Source organism: Rhinoderma darwinii, chromosome 7 (genome assembly GCF_050947455.1).
Source record: "Rhinoderma darwinii isolate aRhiDar2 chromosome 7, aRhiDar2.hap1, whole genome shotgun sequence".
Lineage (NCBI taxonomy): Eukaryota > Metazoa > Chordata > Amphibia > Anura > Rhinodermatidae > Rhinoderma > Rhinoderma darwinii.
The window spans coordinates 136,299,636-136,325,582 of record NC_134693.1 but is presented as its reverse complement, the minus strand read 5'-3'; the positions used below and the strand labels follow the sequence as shown (position 1 = coordinate 136,325,582).

Below are 25,947 nucleotides of genomic sequence, written 5' to 3'. Positions count from 1 at the left end.
CCCTGCTGCAGCTTCTTGAAGACCCATATCTCCATGGATTTTATCACCGATTTGCCTCCATCTCAAGGCAAGTCGGTGGTATGGGTTGTAGTATACCTCTTCAGTAAGATGTGCCACTTTGTGCCCCTCAAAAAACTACCCAATGCTAAGACGTTAGCTACCTTGTTTGTCAAACACATCCTGCGTCTCCATGGGGTCCCTGTCAATATTGTTTCTGACAGAGGGGTACAATTTGTTTCTTTGTTTTGGAGAGCCTTCTGTAAAAAGTTGGAGATTGATCTGTCCTTCTCCTCTGCAATCCATCCTGAAACTAAAGGCCAACCGGGAGGACTAATCAGTCTCTAGAACAATATTTAAGGTGTTTTATCTCTGACTGTCAATATGATTGGGTCTCATTCATTCCCCTCGCCGAATTTTCCCTTAATAACCGGGTCAGTAACTCGTCAGGGGTCTCCCCCTTTTTCTGTAATTTTGGGCTTAATCCACGATTCTCCTCCGTTTCACCTGGTAGTTCCAACAATCCCGAGGTAGAGGTCGTTCATCGGGAACTGTGCACAGTCTGGGCCCAGGTTCAGAAAAACCTAGAGGCATCCCAGAGCATACAAAAAACTCAGGCAGATAGAAGACGTTCTGCTAACCCCTTGTTTATGGTCGGGGATCTGGTGTGGCTATCGTCAAAGAACTTGCGCCTTAAAGTCCCGTCCAAGAAGTTTGCTCCCCGGTTTATAGGGCTGTACAAGGTCATTGAAGTCCTTAATCCTGTCTCCTTCCGACTGGAGTTGCCCCCATCTTTTCGAGTACACGACGTGTTTCATGCCTCCCTCCTTAAACGCTGCTCCCCGTGCTTGGCTCCCTCGAGGAAACCTCCTGTCCCCGTTCTCACCCCTGAGGGGGTAGAATTCGAGGTGGCCAAGATTGTGGACAGCAAGATGGTCCAAGGCTCCCTCCAGTACCTGGTCCATTGGAGAGGATACGGGCCTGAGGAGAGGACTTGGGTACCCGCCCGGGATGTTCACACTGGGGTATTGGTCAGGAGGTTCCACCTTCGTTTCCCCAATAAACCAGGTCCATCTAGAAAGGGATGTGGCCCCTCATAAAGGGGGGGGGTACTGTTAAGGATCTGCCAGGCACAGCTTCTGTATCCACGCCCATAGGTAATCAGTCTGCACCTGCTTCTATGTCTGTGAGACTGACTCCATCTTCCACCACTCAGGATGGCAGGCTTAGGATTAGAAGAGCCTATCACAGCCTGGCCAGACGGAGCTAGCTCCCGCCCTCTGTCTATTTATACCTGCCTTTCCTGTTCCTCCTTGCTTGTGATTCTTCTTGTTTTGTTTCCTGGCCCTGCTGCAGCTTCTTGAACCATTTGACCCTGCTTCATATTGACCCTGGCTTTCTGACCACTCTCCTGCTCTGCGTTTGGTACCTCGTACACTCCTGGTTTGACTCGGCTTGTTCACTACTCTCCTGCTCTGCGTTTGGTACCTCGTACACTCCTGGTTTGACTCGGCTCGTTCACCACTCTTGTTGCTCACGGTGTTGCCGTGGGCAACTGCCCCTTTTCCCTTGCTTCTGTGTAACCTTGTCTGTTTGTCTGTCGGGCACTTATTGAGCGTAGGGACCGTCGCCCAGTTGTATCCCGTCGCCTAGGGCGGGTCGTTGCAAGTAGGCAGGGACCGAGTGGCGAGTAGATTAGGGCTCACTTGTCTGTTTCCTTACCCCCATCATTACACCCACACAGTATAATGCCCCAATATCTGCCCACAGAGTATAATGCCCCCATATCTGCCCCCACACAGTATAATTCCCCAATATCTGCCCACAGAGTATAATGCCCCCATATCTGCCCCCACACAGTATAATGCCCCCATATCTGCCCCACAGAGTATAATGCCCCCATAGCTGCCCCCACCCAGTATAATGCCTTCAGCGTGCATAATAAAAATAATAAAATAAATACTCACCTATCCTCGTTCCCACGACGATTGGAGGTGATCCCTCTGCTTCTCCACTCTGTGCTATGTGTGGCTCGGCACAGACAGGCCCGATTATGTCACTGCACTCCTGTCTGCGCCAAACCGTTCACGATGCGTTACATAGTAGTGTATGGTGGAGCAGGGAGCTGACAGTTCCTTTCTCCACCATTGGATTTAACTGTATCTGTGTTCTGAGGACGCAGATAAAGTTGAAACCAGGATATGCCACCAACGACCCAGGACTGCGGGACACCACCGGGAACCCCTTATAAACACATTGCAAATTTATCTATATAAACCCGCTCCTCAAAACCATCAGATAGGCAACGCTGCTTATAGGAAAGGGCAAGCCCAACATTATTTAACCGTATGTCCCATCGCTACGTATGTCCCATCGCTACGTCTAGTTCGCCTGTCATGTGATATCCGTGGAGGAATCAGGGGCCTACTTGTTTATACAGTCGGAATAGCCAGATTTGCAGAGCGCGCTCAGGTTCCCCTCAACCATTTAAATATCACTGAAGTTTGATGGATTTAAACTGTCAAGAACTTTGTTATTTTTGGAGCTCGTCCCCTTCAATATAAATATGGAAGAAAATGTGTGAGACCTGAACATTTAACCCCGCCATATTCTGCCAATATTACTTCCTACTCCCCGAGTGTGCTTATTCTATGATTGCTATAGGAATGAAAACAAAGTCTCCATGATAAAGGAAATATATTATGCAGGTCGGTTTTAGGTTTCTCTGGGGTAAGTGCTTCATGCACTAAACATTTAGAATTTATTTGCGGTCGTGTATCGGATTTCGACAAAGGAAAAGGTACAATCTATGGACATGAACCAAGTCTAATGCGGGACTCCGGAGTAATGAATGGCTTATTTATTTGAGGGAAATTTATTTACTTTGGAAGCGGCTAAACTTTTTTTTTTTAAGATTAGGTAGACGCACACACGTGTAGAATCGGCTGAAATTATGCGCCCGTTCCCACTGAATAATAATCCTATTTATGGGAGTTAATCATGAGATTATTATGATTATAAACAGCTCGAGGTAAATATGATAATGCGGGTTGTTAATCATCGGAGAATTGTACGTTTCAGCGGTAAAGGAGTAATGTTACAAATTAGACCCCGGCTGTAACGCAGCCATACATTACCATAACGTGACAAATTTGGCTCCTTTTCCTCTATGACGAAGGTAATGTTGTTATAGGATTCATTATGAACAATATGGATGTTGATGGGTTGCATTTATTGCGATCCTTTTGTGACCAGCCATATATTTCCGACTATTGGGAATCGTATCCATTGGTTGGAACGCTTATTGGCTATACGGGCTATTTGCAAATAATTATTGCAAAATGATCTATATTAGTCCATGAAAGCTGCTCCGAATATAAAAATATCCCAGAACACTCTTTTAAGGGAATGTGTCGCTAGAAATTATTATTTTTTTTTTCAGTTAAACAATTATTATTTGAGTGATTACACATTGTTTTAATTTTTTTAATTTTTTCACAAGTCAGGAAATATTATAAATTAGATTCTAATTTATAACATTTCCCTGTGCTGGTCACTAGAGGGAGCAGTTCCAAAAATTGCAGCATGGTCACTGTGGTAAAGCAACCTCATTGCTTTATGCTGCAAATTTGGGGTAGACACACTCGCTCTAGTGAGCTCACACAATCCCCCCTCCCTTATCCTGGCTAGTCCAAGGAGAAAGGAGGGGATTGAATGTTCAAACCTCCTACACTGTGTGCCGCCATTTTCTGAGCGACTGCACAGTGTAGGAGGATTAGATACAGGGCTCAACAGACAGTATATAATACACGAACATAATACACACGAACATAATACACACAAACATAATACACACGAACATAATACACACGAACATACACAAACATAAATTACCTGCTCCTGCTGCCGCCTCCGCTGGTCTACGCTTCTCTGCCTTGCTTCGTTGAACATATGGCCGGAAGCCGCGGCCGGCAGTCGTCATCTTACTGTCCGGCAGCGGCTTCCGGTCCACATGAAAATGGCGCCGGATTTCGCTCTACGAACGTGCTTCGTTTTGGTCACCGTGGGAGCGGCGCGTGCGCCGTTCCCACACAGACGGCGCAAGCAACTGCGAATTGAACGGCTCCCGTTCGCATTCTCTATGGGGTTGTATGTGCCGTATTCCATCTCTGTATGTGTCGTTAATCTACACATACAGAGATGAAAAAAAAAATGGCAGCCCCCATAGAGAAGTAAAAGTCAGAAAACATAAAAAAGTAAAACATGAGAACACAATTTAATAAAAGTTTTTGAAAATATTACATTAAAAGCAATGTGATAAAAAAAAATAATTCATGACACCATCCCTTTAAAGGGAGCAGCGTCTAAACAAAGGGTTATCTGACAGCCGTCATCCATGGAGATAAGCAGCTGGCATTACATCTGATGCCGCTTATCTTCTGGGCGGAAAAAGAGGAGTCTGACAGGTAAAAATCAAACCAGTCCGTCCCTTGTCTACCACTTCATACAGACATTAGATTTTCCTTAAATTCCATCAAAAATTGTGACAGCTGCATCATTTCTATGACCAGCTTTAAAGGGAACCTCCGACCCCTAAGGGTATATTCACACGTGCCAGATTTGTTGCAGAAATGTCTGTGACTTTTCTATTCATCTGAATGGGGTTGGCAGAAATCCATGTGCATGCTGCAGAAACAACCCCCATTAGGATGTATGGAACTGATTTTTAGTCGCAGAAAATATTGCAACAAATCTGCTGCGTGTGACTGCACCCTAAAAATATATTGCTACACACCCAAGTTCTTTATAAACAAAACAAAAAAAAGTATTATATTCTTCAATATCTCTGCCGCTCTTTACGGAGGTCCCCCACCACTCCTTGTTGCCATTGATGTGCGATAACGTGTTGTCCAGCGCCACCACATTACTGTCGCAGGGGACCCTGGCAACCGGTAGTGTGGTAACATTGCTGAATTTTAAAGGAAAGCAAATCACAAAGCTTATTTTGAGCAAATAGTAATATATTAATATGGATCGCAAAACCCCTTTAATTTGTTCATATACATGAATATAATAAGATGGCTAATTTAATATGCATATCTCCATTAATTGTCCACATCCTGTGTTTGTTAAACAAGATGCCTTCTGTGTAGTAAAAAAAAAAAAAAGTCTATTAGTGAAATTTTTAAAAATGTAGCATAAATGATACTTTCCAGATTCCCCTTTGCCAGAACTAATATGCTTGGTCTCTTGTTTCCGACCGGAAGTGTTTAGCGGCGCACAACGCGGAAGCAGAGCGTTTCACACTGGAACGCATGTATGGCTGCCCCCATGGCTGCAATTGGGGAGACGCTGAATTTTAATGTCGGGGTGCTGGGGCACATTGACAGCGGGAAGACGTCCCTGGCCAAGGCGCTCAGTACCACGGCCTCCACCGCCGCCTTTGACAAGAACCCTCAGAGCCGGGAGCGAGGGATCACGCTGGACCTCGGCTTTTCCTCGTTTTCTGTGCCGCTGCCGGAGCACCTGAGCCACACCAGCTACAAGAAGCTGCAGTTCACCCTGGTAGACTGCCCGGGCCATGCCTCCCTCATCAGGACCATCATAGGGGGTGAGTGAGTGTGTGTATGTGCCACGACTGCTGGGGAGGAGGATGAGGGTAGTAGTAGTAATATTATTAAGGGTTTCCAGGTTTATGTAAAACAAAATACATTGTGTTTAGTTTACGTAACATTGTCAAGATCTCTGCTTGCTGTCAGTGAATATGACAGTTATTTACACTCAGAAGCTGAAAACGGGAACATAACTAATACTTATCACTGCTGAGGGTTTGTTACAATTAATACTTATATCCGATTCTGGTAAAGTGGGTTGACAACCAATCTGGCTGACATTACAGCGCCCACGGGGCTTGTCGACAAGCATTTCTTGAGCTCTGCCTAAATCTGCCTAGTTCCTTAGCTAAAAAAAGAGGAGGTGATGTATCACAGTGTAACTAGGCAGAATCGCCTTTCAGGATGATAGGAAAGCTGGATGAATACCTCTGTGTTGCTGTTTTGGCAGCCATATTAGTTGTCACCCTGCTTTCCCAGAAATTCTTTTTTTCCCATTGCTGTGGGAATACGGAGTCCACGAAAAGTAACCAATACATCCGCAGCACAAAGCTCTCTCTGGTCCTGATCGTTTGTTCCAATGTATCAGTGCAGGTAAAGTGTATCATTTTGGAGTCCAGACCGGATACATTGTAACAAGACTTTAGCTGTGAGCAGAATTGAGCCTGTATGGGTTATCAACCTTTGGATGTAGATAAGTGTTCCCCTTCACTGACAGCAAGCAGAGATCGTGAAAATGGTGAGGAATTGAAACATAACGTCTATTAGAAAGTTTCGGAACATTTAATTAACAATAACTGAGGTTTAACTAAAACTGGAAACTCTCTTTAAAAAACTTATATGGTGAAACCTCCTGTGGATTTGCCTGTGTCGTTGTGGCGTGGCTTCCTCCCGTGTCACTGATGAACTCTTGAAATTGTTGTGCAGGATTAGAAAACCACAGATGCATTCCTCCAAATACAGCGCCACACCTGTCCACAGGTGGTATTGCGGCTCAGCCTCATTCACTTCAAGGAAGCTGCAATACCAGACGCAACCTGTATACAGATGTGGCGCTGTTTTTTGGAGGAAAGCGGCTATGTTCTTGTAATCTTGGACATGGACAACTCCTTTAAATGCCCCTGTCCGTCAGCCATCTTCTCTTACAAAATACAAGGAGAAGAAATCCTGGTTGTGAAAGCTGTTCCGTCTGTACATCTATTAGGTGGACACCTCTGTAGTGACTCTGCCCCTCATCTCATAGGGCAGGGATTGTTCTGCACTTCCTCTCACTCATCATATTGAAGAATGAGTGGCTGATAACAGAGAACAATAGATTCACTTGCCCACTGAATATGAATCAGACCAGAACAAATGTGTTCCTATTGTCCAACTGAGGAAAGAGAATTGTGTAGAATCTGAATGTATGCAATATTTAATATTCTTCCACGTACCAAGTCTCGACCTCACTGACAAAAAAAAAAGTAATGCAATGGAAAAGTTGTGTTACCGGTTCCAGTTCTTGCTTCTATATTGTACTAGTTTCCAGGGGTTGCATGAATCCAACTCTCTACATGTCTTGACAGCTGCAGGCCACATGTCGTGGGTTACAGCTCGTGATATCATGGCCTGATACAGCAAGAATTAAAGGGATTGTGCAGGATTGAAAAAACACATATGCTTTCTACCAAAAACAGCGCCACTCCTGTCCACAGGTTGTGTGTGGTACTGCATCTCAGCCCCATTCACTTCTATGGAGCTGAGCTGCAATACTAGACACAACCTGTTGACAGGAGTGGCGCGGTTTTTGAAAGAAAGCCGCTATGTGGAGCAGAGAAACATGGGAACCTGTAGTAAAATCCAATTTAAACGTATGGAAAAATAATTAAATGCAGAGAATGGGAAGCCATGTTTTCTTCAGGACAGTGATATTCAGGGGTTTATCTGTATTAGGCTTCGTTCACACCTGCGTCGGAGCTCCGTTCGTGGGTTCCGTCTGAGCTTTCCGTCAGGGGAATCCTAACGAAAACCATAGGTTTCCGTTTGCATCGCCATTGATTTCAATGCTGACGGATCCGGTGCAAATGTTTTCCGTTTGTCACCGTTGTGTAAGGGTTCCGTTGCTTTGACGGAATGAATAGCGCAGTCGGTTATGGTTTCAGTTTGGATTCTGTTCATGGGTTCCCCTAACGGAAAGGTCCGACGAAACCCACGAACGGAGTCCCGACGCAGGTGTGAACGAAGCCCCAGTCCAGTCACATCCACAGGAAACTCTGCACCATATATGTGGGGTTTATTGTGAATTTCATCTATATGGTGGCGCTTTCTGTGATTGTCATTTCTGCCCTGCGCTCTACAATTTGTGTAGATTTATTTCTGCAGCAGGTTAGTGGGATTTAGGAAAGATTGTATTACTGGTGCAGAATCCAGGAGGAAAATCCGTACCAAATCTGTAGCCTGTATGACCGCACACGGAGTCCCTACAGTCCCGTCTTACGCTGTGTCGCGATTCAGGGACTTCCGTTTTCCTCTAGAAGCAATACCTCCATAATACAGCATGTGAACATGGCATGATATTTTATCTCGCGGATTTCTATCCAAACCGCCACATAACGCAGAGGTACAGTATGGCTGGGTTCACACAGAGTTTTTTGACGTGGAAGCCGCGCCGCAAAATGCGCCAAAAAACGTCCGAAAATGCGTCCCATTGATTTCAATGGGAGGCGTAGGCGTTTTTTTTCCCGCGAGTGGAAATACCGGCTCGCGGGAAAAAAAAGGGACATGCTCTATCTTTGGGCGTTTACACCTATGACCTCCCATTGACATCAACGGGAGGCAGAGAAAGCGTATTTTGCGGCGTTTTATGCCCGCGGCCCTCAATGGCCGCGGGCGAAAAACACCACGAAAATCGGCGTGCAGGCAGAGGGAAAATCTGCCTCAAAATTCCAAACTGAATTTTGAGGCAGATTTTCCTCCTGCAAAAAACTCTGTGTGAATCCGGCCTATGGGCCCAAACATTTCTAGGAGTGCCGTATAAAGGTAAGTTTACACAGGGCGGATACGATGCGTAAAAGCGCACTGTGTATTCGCCCTGGGCGCCGAAGGGAATTCCGGCTGAAAAACCGCTCCAAATTGTGTTGCAGTTTTTTGGTCGGAATGTCCGCTGCGGAAAACTCCACATAAAAAAACCAAAAGTTTCATACTTACCTGTAGTCATGGCGACACATCCCTCTAACGACCTGCAGCCGACCTCCTGGGATGACATTTCATCCCACGTGACCGCTGCAGCCTGTGATTGGCCTGTGATTGGCTGCCGCGGTCACATAGGATAAAACGTCATCCCAGGGAGCCGATTTGGATGAAGAAGCACAGGATTCTGGGTAAATATAAGATTTAACATTTTTTTTTTTCCTAGTTACTATTTTTGCAGGGGAATCGCAGCTCTTCCTCCGCAAAAATCGCAACCTCTATTTGTTGCGGGTTTTACCGTCCCATTGAATTCAATTGGGAAAACCCGCAATAAAAAAAGCAGCGATTACGCAAATACAATTGACATGCTGCGGATTAAAAAAACCGCACTGCAGGTCAATTTCTGAGCGTTATTCCCTATTGGGCTATGTTCACACGCTCCTCATTTTCAGACTTCTTTTTTTTTTTAAGCCACTCGCGATTTTCGCTGCGTTTTTTTACAGCCGTTTTTGGAGCTGTTTTCTATAGAGTCAATGAAAAACGGCCCAAAAAGTGACATGCACTTCTTTTTCGCGAGCGTCTTTTTACGTGCTGTTTTTTGAAAACGCGGCATAAAAAAACCGCTCCGTCGGAATAGAACGCCGTATTTCACATTGGAATCAATGAGCAGATGTTTGGAGGCGTTCTGCTTCCATTTTTTCAGGCGTTTTTCGAGGCGTAAACACCCCAAAATACGCCTGAAAACACTGTGTGAACATACCCTAACGGATCTGTGCAAAATATATCTGTATGAGGCCTTAGCAATTCTGTGAACGTTCCCTATTATAAAATCTCATTCAGACGATGGAGACAGAGACAGAGATTTATCAAAGCTGGTGCTACAGAATAGTAGAGTAGTTGCCTGTGGCAACCAATCAGGTCGCTGCTTTCATTTTCCAAAGGGCTTCTGAATAATGAAAGGTGGAATCTGATTGGTTGCTATGGGCAACTGCTCCACTTTTCCTTTACACCAGTTTTAATAATCCTCCCCTAAAATTTTTTTTATATATTTTTTGGCCATGTAAATGTAAACGAGCATTTCCATACGCTTCTTCCGATCTCTGAGGTAATCGGCTATGGCCGGCCATACATTTCCCTCTTCTATAACATCCAATAGGGGACAATATGGGGCAACTCTTTTAATCACATGGTCGTATTACAGCTTTGAGCAACCTCCATTTTTTTTGTATTGAACTGTAAGGGCTCGTCGACATGCTGCGGAATTGCCACGTTTTTTTTCTGGCCGGGATTTCAGACGGAAAAAACACAGCAAAGTGGGTGAGATTTAACAAATCTCATCCACGCGCTGCGTAAAATTTCCAAGCCGAAATTGACCTGCGGATCGCAGCATGTCAATTCCTGCTGCGGAAAGTGGACTGAATTGCTGAGTTTTTCAGAGGAGACGTCACCATCCCCCAACATTGAGAAAAACGCAGCAATTTACGCACCATTCTCTGCCAGGAAATGGTGCGTTTTGGCCGCAGGGTGAAGCCTTTGACTTTCAACAGAATTGCTGCAGTAATTTTCTGCAACAATTCCGTTGTGTGTGGACAAGCCCTAATAGGCTCCCATAGAGTTGCATGGGGCCTCTGGTGTACCTCCTACTATGCGGATCTGACAGAAAAAAAAATGGTGGCATGCACAATAGGAAGCCATATATACAGAGGTATAGGGGAGAACAGCTCCGTACATAAGGCTGAGGAAAAGAAGGAAACATCCAATAAGAAAAAATGGCTGCTAGTAGGTGCGTGACCGTGAAGCGACTGCCGCCAAGTTACAACATGACGAGGTCCCGACCCATAGAAGTCCGTAGTAATTGCCTCGGTTTCTTTTGATTTGTAAGGGCCGGTTCACATCAGCGTTGGCTTTCTGTTCCGGGGTTCCGTCGGAGGTTTCAGTCGGGTGAACCCCGCAACGGAAAGTCAAACTGAAACCACAGCTTCCGTTTCAGTCACCATTGATATCAATGGTGACGGAAACATTGCTAATGGTTTCTGTTCGTCATCGTTCCGGCAGGTTTCAGTTTTTTCGACGGAATCAATAGCGCAGTCGACTCCGCTATTGATTCCGTCATTAAAACGGAAACCTGCCGGAACGGTGACGAACGGAAACCATTAGCAATGTTTCTGTCACCATTGATATCAATGGTGACTGAAACGGAAGCTGTGGTTTCAGTTTGACTTTCCGTTGCGGGGTTCACCCGACTGAAACCTCCGACGGAACCCCGGAGCGGAAAGCCAACGCTGATGTGAACCGGCCCTAAGGCTTCGTTCACGTCTACATCGGGGTTCCGTTCTGACGTTCCGTCGGAGCTTCCCGTCAGAACGGAACCCTGACTAAGGCCTTCTTTACTCGAACGTGTGCGTTTTGCGTGCGTTGCAGTTCCGTGCGTCATCGGCGTTTGGTGCGTGTCACGCGGTTTTGACGTTTATGAAATGAAGGAGGGGTTTTTCTTTCCCCCATCATTTCTTGAGCAACTGTTGCGCGAATCACGCACAGCACACAGATGTGCGTCCGTGTGCTGTCCGTAATTTTCACGCACGCATTGACTTCAATGGGTGCGTGATGCGCTAAAAACGCTCAAGTATAGGACATGCAGTGAGTTTCACACAGCGGACACACGATGCGTGAAAAACACGGAATGTCTGAATGGCCCCATTGACTTACATAGGTCCTTGCAACGTCCGTGATTTTCACGCGCGTGTCACGGACGTGAAATACGCTCGTGTCTCAGTCAGGGTTCCGTTCTGATGGGAAGCTGCGACGGAACGTCACAACGGAACCCTGACGGAGATGTGAACGAAGCCTAAGACGTAATTTTTTTATTTTTTTTTAACCACCGTTATAAAATGGGCGCTATCGGATATTTGTTGCTTTTTTTTTTCCCACGGAAAGAAAGTGACGAGACAATGGGCCATTCTTTGAATGAGCGAGTCTCTCCTGAGTGGGAACAGGTCACGGTGACAAATCAATGAATCCTTCTTGAGGGCCTCGTTCCCTCCTTTGTTTTTCCTGCATGTCATGAATTTAATCAGCTTCAGCCATCGTGTTTCACTATTATATTTTTTTCCTCAGTTTGTTCTTTCTGCCAACAACTGTTTAAATGGCCGCAGAAGGAGATGTGAACAGTCAGCACAGAGAATGCGTGTCCCCATGTATCGCCCATTGTTGGGTCGCTTCTCTCTTAATTCATATTAATTGGCGCTGAGGAAGGCGCTGGAACGTACCGGATTCTCGTAGGTTTCCTTTTTGAAAGTTGATGTGAAATGTCGCATCAAAATGTCAAACCAGGAGCCTTGGCGTAGTATACAGACTCCTATGTATGGGAATCTATAGTGTGTGCCCTTAAAGGGGTTTTCCGGGAGTGTAATATCGATGTCCTATCCTCTGATCAGCGGGTGTCTGACTCCCCAACCCCCTTTTTGTTAGATCGTTGTGATAGATGAGGCCGAATATATCAGAGCTTTTTTTTTTTACTGGATTTGGAGTACCCCTTTTAATGTATGCAAGTTTATCCCCCTCCCTCCTCGGTATCCCCTAAATAAAACGCCAGATTCAGAAGGTTGTCCAAAGGTCAACTCCAGATGACCCTATAGATTAAAGCCACCGATGTCATCTTATTTACATTTATCTGACCTCTTACAATTTTGGATCATGAATAGAATGCCAGAACTGCAGTAAAGACTGACACAGAGGCTCTGGAACATACAGCACTAGAGTAGGAGGTCATGTGACTTCACTTTGGACAGCACATGGCCATGACTGCTTCACCGATGGTGCGTGCAGCACATTAAACGATCCCTTTGAAGTGGTTTAATGCAAATAAAGATAATTACTGTATAATGAAAGTGTATTATTTTTTCAAGAACTCTGCTTTCTGTCAGTGAATGGAAATATTAATGACCTCCAGAGACGGTACTCCTAGCCTCTAAATGTAAATAAGATGGTCCCCATTCACTGACAGCAAGCATATATCTTGAAATCCACCAGGAATTGTTACACAATGTATGTTACAAAGTTTAAATAACTTGCATAAGGCTTGCGTTTTTCTGAATAGGCTAGACGGTACGTTCTGCCACGGCTTGATGCCAGCGGCCACCGTCGCTGTTCCCGCCATCTCTATCTGCTGGTTAAGTAACCACCCCGGCCCCCTCTCCTGAGGTCTCCAGTGATTTCTGCTCTTAGACATGTCTCTTTAGCTGCTGCCTGCAACAAATTAAGATTTAAAGGGAATAAAGGAGGACGGAATCAATGCCCTCGGTGATCTAATCTATCATATCTCCTGCGTCTGCCTATTCACCGGCACAGCTACTTTTTGGCTGCGGATCAGAGAAGTCCCTTGATTAGGGCAAATGTCTTAGGGTAACTTAATTTATAAGAGTTTTTGTTGTGCGTAATTCATGTTTGCCTGTAGGCCGGATGTCTGAGCTATCAGAAATGATATATACACAAGATACACTGTATACTATTGTTCATATGAGTTATAATTGACACATTTTTTTGGAAATATTTTTTATTTATTTAATTGCACGTGGGCTCCTTAAAGGGAAACTCTGACGAAAACTGAAGTTTGTCATGTGTTTTATTAAGGAATTCCATGTATCAGTCCCTTAACTGTTCTTTTTCTTGCTTCTTCTATCACTATCTTCCACATTGGGGTGGTTGCATAGCAACAGTGTGAATCAGGCTTCGGTGACTACACTTGAGTCACTCATACAGGCACCAGAACTTCCTGCATGATGAAAATACATGGACTGTTCCACACGGCTCTCTGTACAGAGTGGACTTTAAGACGTAATCTGTCTCCAGCTTCTCCAGAGCATGAGGTGCAGACCCCAGATTGATAGGGAGTGTAGCGCCAGACGAGACCCCCCCCCCTATAGCACCTGCCGAATGTCGCCCTGAACCCCCATTCAGTTTGAGATTTCAAAGCTAGCTCTGTATGCAAGTGAAAGCGCTAATGTGCCATGGCTGCAACCACATTCAGCACTCCAGCTGTTGTGTAACTACAATTCCCAGCATGCACTGACGGCCAAAGGCTTTATTATTCCATCCAAAGACTGACGGGGCATGCTGGGAATTGGAGTTTTACAACATCTGGAGTGCCGAAGGTTGCTGACTCTTTCCCTATAGGAAAATAACGGGCACGAGCGAGATGTAAAAAATCCGACATGGAAAGTGTCAGAACAGTTCTGTCCCAAATCCCACTAGCCTGGCACTCCGGGCTCCAGGTTAACGGCAGCCATGATAAACAGTCCTAAGCGGCATTCACCTGTCCAGAACCCACCAGTACATGTGTAACTGCAATGATTTACCATTCAGGAATGTAAGAAAGCTGGGTGACAACCCTTGTGAGAACTTGTATTTATGTTTAATTATAATTTAAAGGGGAAACGCTCTTTAACAGGATTTGGAAAGATGGGTGTGTTACAATATTGGGGGTTTTGGTTACACAACAACCTTTGTGTATCACCTGATTCCTCCCTGAGAATGAATATATTTTACCACTTCAAGCCTTTACACCGAGCAGATTTCTATGATCCGGGAGGCGAAACTAGGAGGCAGTATATGATACGCTGCACAGTCCCTGCACCTCGGGACTGCAGCTCCAGCACGCACGTGGTTAAGTGGCAGCAGCGCTCTGCATGTTTCTGGTTAATGTTTTCCCTGCAGGGATTTCACATATAATATAACCAAATGGCAAGGTTTACACACGCACACGCACACGCACACGCACACGCACACGCACACACACACACACACTTTAAGATCTCTGCTTGCTGTCATAGAATTTAAAAAAATATTATTTTTTACATCCAGGAGCTGAAACACCCATATAGACCTATATATTTTGAGGCTGGGGGTTTGCTACCGTTCAACCCAGTCTAGACAATCCTCAGTGGGCTAAACAGTCTGAACTCCACATTGATACATTTTACCTGCACTGATACATTGTAGCAAACAATCAGTACAGCAGAGAGATTTGTGCTGCTGATGTATCGGGTAGAATATTTCTGCAACAATTATTATAATTTTTTTCTGGGAAAGCAGCGTGTGTGTGTGTGTATATATATATATATATATATATTTTATTTCTTATTTAACAGTGCCGATAATAATTATTTTTTTAAAATTATTATTTATTGTTATTATTTTTTTAATATTTTTTCTTACTATATGGCAAATTTGTCTTTTTGGAAATAAGCCATTCCAGCATCTAAAGGGTCAAAACCCGAATCTCGATTTTGTAAATTCCACAAATAATTGAGTATCGTTTTTTTTTTTTATTCCTGTCCCCAAATGATTTCTGTGTGCAGAGTTCACCGTGCGTATGTTTTCACTTTCCGAGGGCTGCGCTCTATTCTCTGCCTCATCTCGTCAGTGTAACTTTTTTTTTTTTGAACTCTTGTGAATGCCCGAGGGAGACAAGATTAGGGGTAGCGGGTGTATCCAATGCATCTGCGCGGAGGTATTTAACCAGGTGACGCAATGATGGAGTAAAACAGACGGAGCCCCAAGATCAAGGGATGAGTAACCTCATTAGTTGAGTTCAGGACCCGGCCAATATCAGAAGGGGATTATTCAAGACGTTTTCCTAACTCCGGTTTAATTCTGTAATGTTGTGGGGTCAGGAAAAAGACAAAGCTGCGCAGATCCTGGATAAGGGCCGTGTTATTGAAAAATACACATGTATGGTGACGGGGGCAGAAAATCGGTGTCCATTGTTCCAAAGCTGGTTAGAAGTTAAAAGCAGCGATCTGATTGGTTAGGAGCAGCACCTTCACTTTTAAGTTGCACTTATGTTCGTAGTTCAGACCCCACTGAGCCATGGGAACGTTAACAATTTAGCAATTCCCTTTAAAGGGTAAGATTAATGGGAAAGCCGATCAGAAACAAAGCGGCACTGCACTCGCCCAAGTTCTTCTGCCGCTTCGTTTTAGTGATCGGTGGGGGTCTCCGTGCTCCGGCCTCCACCGATCAAAGCTTTTGACATGTTAAAAGTTTTTAAAAAAAAGTTTAGCTACCCCTTTTAAAGGGGTTATACGGGATTCTTCAAAATTGTCATCATGGCGAGGGATGGAATTACAGCGTGAAGATCCTTCAGCTTGGCTGCAGCAGCACATGATCGATAAACGATCTTCCAGGATCAGAGCGGCAGCTATCGGGAACTCGGCGCTGGAGCAGGGCACTGTAGAGGATGAGAATTTGTTAGTTTACCATGTAATTCCATACCCTGCCCTGCTGCCGATTTGGAAAAATCCACGATAACCCCTGAAATTGGTTTTCTGAAATTTTACATTGATTGCCTATTCTCGCCGGTCAGCAGAATAGGGGTGGGGGGCAGCAGCGCCATGGCCCCTTCATTGCAGTACCTGACACAGCGATGTTTATTTCTGTGCAGCGATTGATGGCGTTTCCTAAGAATATGCCATCAATGTAAAACTTCGAAAACCCCTTCAATGACTCCCTCCCGTCTGCAGGACTTCTCCCGTGCTGCACCCATTCTGTGGAACTCGCAGCCCCGGATCATCATTCCTTGAAAATAGTCCATGGTCCATACACAACCAGACCTGGTCACAGATATCTCCAGTCCACCCGGTCATCGACTAACCACCCACAATGCATCACTCTGCACTTTATATCTGTTTTGGCTCAAGTACTGGCGACTGGTTCATGCCGCTTTATTTATATATCCATGCCAACACATGGGGCAGTTCCCTGGACAAAATTAGCATGTTGTACCTATCGTGTCAATCCCAGGACATTTAGATTGTCAACTCTTATGGACAAGCTCCTCCCTCCTGTAGAATGTAAGCTCTTATGGTCAGCAGGGTCCTGTCTCCTGTAGAGTGTAAGCTCTTATGGTCAGTGGGGGTCCTCTCTCCTGTAGAGTGTAAGCTCTTGTCAGTGGGGTTCTCTCTCCTGTAGAGTGTAAGCTCTTGTAGTCAGTGGGGTCCTGTCTCCTGTAGAGTGTAAGCTCTTGTGGTCAGTGGGGTCCTGTCTCCTGTAGAGTGTAAGCTCTTGTGGTCAGTGGGGTCCTGTCTCCTGTAGAGTGTAAGCTCTTATGGTCAGTGGGGTCCTGTCTCCTGTAGAATGTAAGCTCTTATGGTCAGTGGGGATCTTCTCTCCTGTAGAATGTAAGCTCTTATGGTCAGTGGTGGTCCTCTCTCCTGTAGAGTGTAAGCTCTTGTGGTCAGTGGGGTCCTGTCTCCTGTAGAGTGTAAGCTCTTCGTTTTCAATAGTTTTTATTGAGAATTTTTTAATATATGAAAGTTTACATATTTCTAGTATACAGTAGATACAGAACAATGAGTCGTAGACATTGCCATGGAGCAGAAATAAAACGGTATCATTTGATTAGAGTGTAAGCTCTTATGGTCAGTGGGGTCCTCTCTCCTGTAGAGTGGAAGCTCGTGGGGTCCTGTCTCCTGTAGAGTGTAAACTCCTATGGGCAGGGACCTCTGATTTGTTTGGTTTGTAAACTTCTCAATTGTTAATGGCTGCAGTATATGTTGGCGCTATATAAAGATTATTATTATATGGTATTTTGGGCCCCAATGACCAGACAAAAAATGTGTCTGTATTTGTCTTGCAGCACAAGAGGTCGTTGTGCCCCCAGTAATTTAACCCCTACCTGGAATGTCAGCGGTCAGAAGGTCAGGGACAATTATGTGACCCTCTTGCCTTGTTAAACTCCGTCCACGGTACATTGTGCACGGACGCTTCTCTCATCTGACATTGGAGAGCTGTCACCGGTTGGCTGCCAGATCAGAAGCATGGGCCTGTGCGCCTTGAGATCTGTCCAAGCAGCTGCGGGGTGATGATGGCTCTTACAAATCAGCCACCCCTCAACCAGGTCATAGATGTTCCTCCATCTCCGGTATTGGCCTTACAGGTGTTGAGGGACCGCAGCAGTTCCCATAAATTCTATTCAGCCATATTAATGATCTATGTAACTAGAAAAGCTGGGTGACAACCAATATGGCCTCCATTATAGCCTCCACATGAGTTACCCAACTTTCCTAAAGTCCTGAATGGCAAATCTACCCAGTTATGCAGTGACCGTCAGTGATGTCACTCCTGTTCATGGCCCGTTTGTGCTTTGAGACTGGACAGGGAATAAATATAACTCCCAACATATAAATCGCTAATTGCAGGACATTTTAGGCACTACCCCCTTTGTGGCCGAGGACACCCCCACAACTTCATAGTACACCCCTTTTATTAAAATCTGCATAAATTCCTCCCATTTCACAGTCCAAAAGGGACTGTTGGCTAATATGGTGGCGGAGAAACCATAGGGGGTGCAGAGGTTGCTGCCGCACATGGGCTCTTGTGTCTAAGAGGGTCCGAAAAACCCTTCTTCCACAAGGGAACAGCAGTGCTATAAAGTGACTGTTGGGGCCCCTGGTACGGACTTTGCGCTGGGGCCCAGTGTCTATAAATTTGATGGTGCACACTGCCTGGCGTCCCTTAACTCTCTGGATTGTTGACCCGGTGCATTGTAGTCAGGACTGTGATTGTTCTAGGCAGCGTTTTACCCTAAACCTGACTCCCCCCGGCCTTGCACGGGCCGCAGATGAAATATCAGAAGCTGCTGAAATGTCAGTGACAGTAATTGTTTCCTCCCTTCATGTACATCGAGCCGATCATCAAAGGCCCTTGTGGCAGTGAGGAATTCCCGGGCGGCGACGCAGGGGTCAGGGTGAATGAGGAGCGTGATTGACATCCTGGATTTGACCACTGCTGTTTCATTTAATTCCCCATAGACCATGTCGAACTACTGGTTCCATCATGTTCTTATTTTTCACCAGAGCACACCCCTTTCAAAAAAGGACCTTCCTCGGCGATCATCTGGGTTTAGCTCCTGGCACCCCCCGACAAACCGCTGATTTGGCCGAGGAAGTTGCGACTAGCTGGGCATTTCCTTTGCAAGGGAATTGTAAAATTACACAGCAAACCATCTTATACAGAAACCCTCCATTGTGACTCATAGAGGGGGTCCCGAATAGGGGATCCCGAAATGTTGTTTATATGCCCTAATAGGGCATATGCACAGGGGTTGTGGTTGTTTATGAAACCTTTATTCTATGCTACAATGTTGCAAATTTAAAAAAATCTGAAATAAATTCAGATTGTGGCAATTTGATTATAGCAAAAAAATAAAATGTGCGTGTGTGTGTGTGTGTGTGTGTGTGTGTATATATAATATATATATATTTAAATTAGTGTGCCCCCAAAATTTTAAGCGCAACATAAAACGTAGATTTTGGACATATACATCACTCCGGTCTGTTGTTCTTCTACAAGGCACAGAATTTTTTTCCAATATGATGCGGAATGTCCCCCAGTTCGGTGCAGATTTCTGTGTATAAATGGGGCGGCCGCTATGTCGCCAGCCTGTCCTGTCTCCCGGCAGACCCCTCCCCACCTAACAATGAGCACATTCAGTCCCCGGCTTGTGTTTTCAGTTATTAAGAAAACAGTCGCCTGTCTCTGCTCGTGACTTTAATCTTTCGGAGTCTGTATCACGGATCAGATGCCCATTTTCCCCCCTTCTCTCCTGTCCCGGGTTTAAATTCTGTTTGGTGAAAGTTCTGAAAAATGATACAAAATCTCAAGCATTATCGGGGGTGCACGACGGTGTTAACTCTTTCATTGCGTCCTTTCAATCCAGACTTGATTATATTGAATTTCAGTTTAAAAGCCGAAATGATGTAGTGAAACGGAGCGCACCTTTTATTTTCTAAGTGTGTGTAGGGTCTCCAGTTTATCAATACTGTCTCCTTTAAGAGGGTTTACTAGGGGCTGGGAATTTTTTAGTTACACTACCGTTCAAAAGTTTAGGGTCAGTTAGAAATTTCCTTATTTTTTCAAGAAAAGCACAGTTTTTTTCAATGAAGATAACATTAAATTAATCAGAAATACACTCTATACATTGTTAATGTGCTTAATGACTATTCTAGCTGGAAACGTCTGGTTTTTAATGCAATCTCTACATAGGTGTATAGAGGCCCATTTCCAGCAACCATCACTCCAGTGTTCTAATGGTACATTGTGTTTGCCAACTGTGTTAGAAGGCTAATGGATGATTAGAAAACACTTGAAAACCCTTGTGCAATTATGTTAGCACCGCTGTAAACCGTTTTGCTGTTTAGAGGAGCTATAAAACTGACCTTCCTTTGAGCTAGTTGAGAATCTGGAGCATTACATTTGTGGGTTCGATTAAACTCTCAAAATGGCTAGAAAAAGAGAGCTTTCATGTGAAACTCGACAGTCTATTCTTGTTCTTAGAAATGAAGGCTATTCCATGCGAGAAATTGCCAAGAAACTGAAGACTTCCTACAATGGTGTGTACTACTCCCTTCAGAGGACAGCACAAACAGGCTCTAACCAGAGTAGAAAGAGAAGTGGGAGGCCCCGCTGCACAACTGAGCAACAAGACAAGTACATTAGAGTCTCTAGTGTGAGAAATAGACGCCTCACAGGTCCTCAACTGGCAGCTTCATTAAATAGTACCCGCAAAACGCCAGTGTCAACGTCTACAGTGAAGAGGCGACTCCGGGATGCCGGCCTTCAGGGCAGAGTGGCAAAGAAAAAGCCATATCTGAGACTGGCTAATAAAAGGAAAAGATTAATATGGGCAAAAGCACACAGACATTGGACAGAGGAAGATTGGAAAAAAGTGTTATGGACAGACGAATGGAAGTTTGAGGTGTTTGGATCACACAGAAGAACATTTGTGAGACGCAGAACAACTGAGAAGATGCTGGAAGAGTACCTGACGCCATCTGTCAAGCATGATGGAGGTAATGTGATGGTCTGGGGTTGCTTTGGTGCCGGTAAAGTGGGAGATTTGTACAAGGTAGAAGGGATTTTGAATAAGGAAGGCTATCACTCCATTTTGCCATGCCATACCCTGTGGACAGCGCTTGATTGGAGCCAATTTCATCCTACAACAGGACAATGACCCAAAGCCACCTCCAAATGATGCAAGAACTATTTAGGGAAGAAGCCGGCAGCTGGTATTCTATCTGTAATGGAGTGGCCAGCGCAGTCACCAGATCTCAACCCCATAGAGCTGTTGTGGGAGCAGCTTGACCGTATGGTACGCAAGAAGTGCCCATCAAGCCAATCCAACTTGTGGGAGGGGCTTCTGGAAGCATGGGGTGAAATTTCTCCCGATGACCTCAGCAAATTAACAGCTAGAATGCCAAAGGTCTGCAATGCTGGAATTGCTGCAAATGGAGCATTCCAAGACCAAAGCAAAGTCTGAAGGAGAAAATTATTTCAAATAAAAATCATTATTTCTAACCTTGTCAATGTCTTGACTATATTTTCTAGTCATTTTGCAACTCATTTGATAAATATAAGTGGGAGTTTTCATGGAAAACACAAAATTGTCTGGGTGACCCCAAACTTTTGAACGGTAGTGTATATATTTTTTTTCTTCTCCCAGAAGTCATCAAAAAAAAGTCTCTGTATCCCCACTGTACAAAATGTACCTGTCTATAAACAATATAGCATTGGGTAAAGCTTGTCCTTGTGATGTCACAACTACATGGTCACATGATATAGTCATGTGACCCTCTTTGCCCGTAGGACTTATGTAGGGAATATACAAACCAACAAATGCAAATCGTCTAAAAATAAAGAAACCCCATTAACCCCTTCCCCCTGCTTGCATTCTGGGCCCTAATGTCCAAGCCATTTTTTACATTTTTCCATTGTCACATTCGAAGAGCTGTAACTTTTTTATTTTTGCGTCGGCATAGCTGTATAAGGTCTTGTTTTTTGCGGGATGATTTGCAGTTTTTATTGGTACCATTTGAGAGTAGATGCGACTTTTTGATCACTTTTTATCACATTTTTTTTAAGTCAGGATTAACAGAAAACAGCAATTTTTCCATTGTTTTTTATTTTATTTTTTACGGCGTTCACAGTGCGGGTTAAATAATGTAACAGCTTTATAGTCGGGGTCGTTACGGACGCGGCGATACCAAATATGTGTAACTTTTTTGCTTTCTTGTAGTTTTTTTTAATAGTAAAGCATTTTGTAAGGGGAAAAAGTGGGTTTTTCATTTTTTTTTGTTTCACTTTTTTTTTTTTTAATTAACTTTATTAAACTTTTTTTACTTTTTTACTAGTCCCACTAGGGGACTTCACTATTCTCCGATCGCTATTATAATACACTGCAATACTTTTGTATTGCAGTGTATTACTGCCTGTCCGTTTAAAACAGACAGGCATCTGCTAGGTCATGCCTGCGGCATGATCTAGCAGGCATTCGCTCCAGGCAGACCTGGGGGTCTTTATTAGACCCCCGGCTGCCATTAGAGACACAGACACTCGGCGATTTTTATCGCCGGGTGTCAGTGAGATGAGAGGGAGCTCCCTCCCTCTCTCCAAAACCACTCAGATGCGGTGCTCGCTATTGTGCACCGCATCTGAAGGGTTAAACGGGTGAGATCGATACTAATATCAATCTCACCCGGCAGAGCAGGGACGCCCCCAGCCCTCAGCTGCCTCTGGCAGCCGAGAGCAGGGAGATTTCACGGCTCCCTGCTCTGTTTACTTTATTCTACAGCAGCGACGTAGAATGGCGGCGCTCTAGAATAAAGCCCACTAATGACCGCCGTAAAAAGACGTATCGGCGGTCATTAAGGGGTTAAAGGATTGAATTCCATTTTGCTGTGCAGTTGAATTTGCCTGCTATTGTTCCCTGTTATCAGCCGTATCAGGCTGGGGAGATTTTGACTGTACTGCTCTTGGATGGGATGAGTGAAAGGAAGGGCGGAATAATTCCTGCCCCCATGATCACGACTTCTATCTCATATCTCCAGTGCTGGGAACCTCCAGAGACCTTTACATCCATATGTGGGACTGATCTCAGCCGTTTCTATATATGATACTTTAGGTCTACTGCCCCTTTAAGAGTGTTTTTGTTTTTTTTTTCGTTATTTAAATTAAGACGTTGATTCTCTCTCTTTATTACCCTCATTGTGCCATTTTTTTTTACCCGGGAAATTTGGATTTGCTGCAAACAAATCTATAGGTTTCTAGAGCTCTGAATAGGTCTAGGGGTGGAGCTTATATATTTCTTCAGAGAGGACTTTGACCAATCACATTCTCTGTTGTCCAGGAGTGAATGTTTAGCCATATGGTAGGCCAATCAACTGTCATCCTATAGAGGACGCTGCTAAATGATGTATTCTGGTCAGAGCGGAATGTGTAATGAGGAGGAACTGGAGGATCAGAATGTCCGCTAACCCTCACAGAGAGCAAAATATATTTATGGTACAATATTAAAAAAATGTGTGTGCCAAAAACATACATCCAGCAATGTGTGCAACACGCAGAATTTTTTTTTTCTTCTGTAAATTTTCTCTTTCCCTGTCCGTTGATTGGAAGGACTCCTCCTGGTGCTCTATGCAAATTACTTCTCTCCCTACTCCTCCTCCCCTCTCACAGCACACACCAGCTGCATCCCCCTCCTCCCTCTCTCTTTTATTTACTGTTTTACTCTAGATCAGGGGTTCCCCAACCTTTTCTAGCTCGCTAGCAACTTCTAAATAAATATTAAATCAAAATTGTAATAAAAAGTCCTATTAAAGCAGGTGTTCACACTGAGTTTTTTGGTGTGGAAACCGCGCCAAAAGATGGCCAAAAACGCCTCCCATTGAAATTGTGGTAAAAACCACTTGTGGGAAAAAGAAGCGACATGCCCTATCTTTGGGCGTTTCCGGCTACGGCCTCCCATTGACATCAATGACAGAAACCGGTTTTTGCTGCATTTTTTGCCCGTGGCGCTCAATGGCCCTGGCCGAGAAACGCTGCAAACAGCGTGCAGGCAGGTCAAAATCTGCCTCCAATTTCCTGAAGGAGCTGTGTGAACAGAGCCAAACCGTCACATGAATCTGACCCTAGTTCCAGCTGCTAGTGACATGGTTTTGGCTCTAGTGCCAATTTCAGTAATAATATGGCATCCTTGGTGACTGTAGGGCATAATAGTATTTCGATCTGCCATATGCAGGAGGTCCAAGAGCCACATGTGGCTTCCAAGCGACTGGTTGGGGAAACCCTGCTCTAGATATGTCTGTTTTTTTGTTTTTTCATTTTCCACATGTATAATATATATATATACACACACGCGCATATCCAGCCTGTCAAGGTTAAATCGTTTTATCGTCTTATGTAATTATCCCAGGTAGATGTAGTGCTGCAGTAAATAAACAGGACTCGCACACAGAATAACCCAAGGATGTGTCTTTAATTCCTTCCCAAAGCATAAAATCTAATTACATCGATAGAGTAGAAAGGTCATCGCCCCGTTCCGTATATTCCCGTGTACAGATCGGCATGCTGTGGTTTGGCGTCCCGTCTGCTGAGCCTTAATTGCAGAAATTCCGTAATGTATAAAATCAGCGGTACATTTTTGATTACAGAATTCTCTCGGCTGATCAATCGGCCTCATCAAGAGCATTGCCCTCCAAAAAAAAAAAAATCTAAAAAAAAATCACCGTAGATAGAAATTCTTGAGACGTTTTCTTCTGTTCAGCCTTTTCTTAGTTTTATCGATTTTTAGGAAAGCTGGGAGATCATCAATATGGCGGACATTATAGCTCGCACTTTTATGTGGGGTTTACCAAAATCATAAATTATAATCTGTCCACACAGTAGGTGATAATTTCATGATCGCTGGGATCCTAACCATCATGAAAACGGGGGTCACGAACCCCCAGATCCTTTTCTCTGCTTGACTGCAGTGTGGAAGACCTTGAATGGAGTGGCGGTCGAGAATGAACGGTAGCGGCAGCGCGCAATCACTATGGGAATGACGGAAACAGCTCAGCTGTTTCCGATATTCCCATAGGCGGTGACTGGAACGGCAGGCGCATGGTTGACCGTCACTCCATTCAAGCTCCTCACTGCTGGGAGTGGTGAGGAGGATCTGGGGATTCGGGACCCCCATTCTCACGATCCAGCATGTAGTTACCTATACCTATCCTATACCTAAAAGGTGCATCATAGTCCTAGCCCAACTAGACAATAGTCTGATGACTATTCAGATGTGACTTTAACTCCAATATCCCATGCCCTTCACCCGCCATGTTGGAAGCTGAGATATAAGGAGCTGTTTGGTAGGGTCCTCACACTATTTATTTAATATCGCTGCTATTCCTAAATCTGCCTGTCGGGGAAATCCCTAACAACCGCAATGTTCTTGCCATATCACAGGTAGGTGAAGGGGACAACTAGAGCCGCTCTACAATGTGAGGACCTCAACAAACATCTCGGCAAATCTCAGCTTCCAGGACCCCTGTGAGTCTGATGTGAGGGTAGTGCAACATTGACGTTAACTTTTTATAGGCGTTATAGGGTTTTTTCGAAGCGGACAGCCGCGTCCATATGCCTGTTCACCGAGAACGAACCCTTGGTCGGAAGCCCCCTTCTATTAGCCATATTGGGGTGCCGCTTGTACTTGTTCTGGAGGACTGTGTGGGACCATCTATTGACCATGGTTGCCAATTGACTTACACGACTGCGGATGTACCAGCAGAGTTCCCTCAAAATATCAGCCAATCATTGGGGAACAGCTGATGGACCATCAGTGAGCTGCCTCTAGGAAGGGATTGTCTTAGATGGACAACCCCTTTAAGTGTTAATGCAGACACCCCATACCATATGTGACTGACTCTCAATTAAGCTTTTCGCTAGAAATTCTGGATCTGTTCCTGTGCTTTCTTGTCTCTCTCGCCTCCGCTCATCGTTCACATTGCTGGTGTCCAATGAACCATTACTAAGACTCATAAGCCGCATTGATTTCCCGTGTTGTCGCTTTTAAAGGAGTCGCGACAATAACTCGGAAAACTCAAAAACCTCATTCGTATTATCCGGAGAACATTATAAAATGGAAGAAGAAGAAAAACTCATAATGTCAAATCCTCAGATCATACGGAAGTATTACACCCAGCATCTACGCCGGAACGTCGCTAGTAAGGCAGTCTGTTCTCAATTCCCACCCGATCCAGAGGATTATCTTATTTCAAGGCTGGTAGTCATGGATAGTTGGGAAGTAATAACTGCTCCTCGGCTGGATTTCCCGAGCCCTCTGCTTTCAATCAGTGGT

General features: G+C 44.7%; 1 protein-coding gene across 3 annotated transcripts in view; it reads left to right on the top strand.

Annotated features, from left to right (window-relative positions):
• The first annotated feature begins 5,172 nt into the window (after positions 1-5,172).
• EEFSEC (eukaryotic elongation factor, selenocysteine-tRNA specific) overlaps positions 5,173-25,947 on the top strand; it is a 130,801-nt gene continuing 110,026 nt past the window's right edge. Inside the window, exon 1 of one of the 3 annotated variants that reach the window (XM_075831784.1) lies at positions 5,173-5,608. In XM_075831784.1, coding sequence (XP_075687899.1) covers positions 5,317-5,608 — 292 coding nt within the window. In that variant the 5' untranslated portion in view covers positions 5,173-5,316. The remainder of the gene's footprint in view (positions 5,609-25,947) is intronic. The other 2 variants (XM_075831783.1, XM_075831782.1) reach the window with 2 other exon arrangements.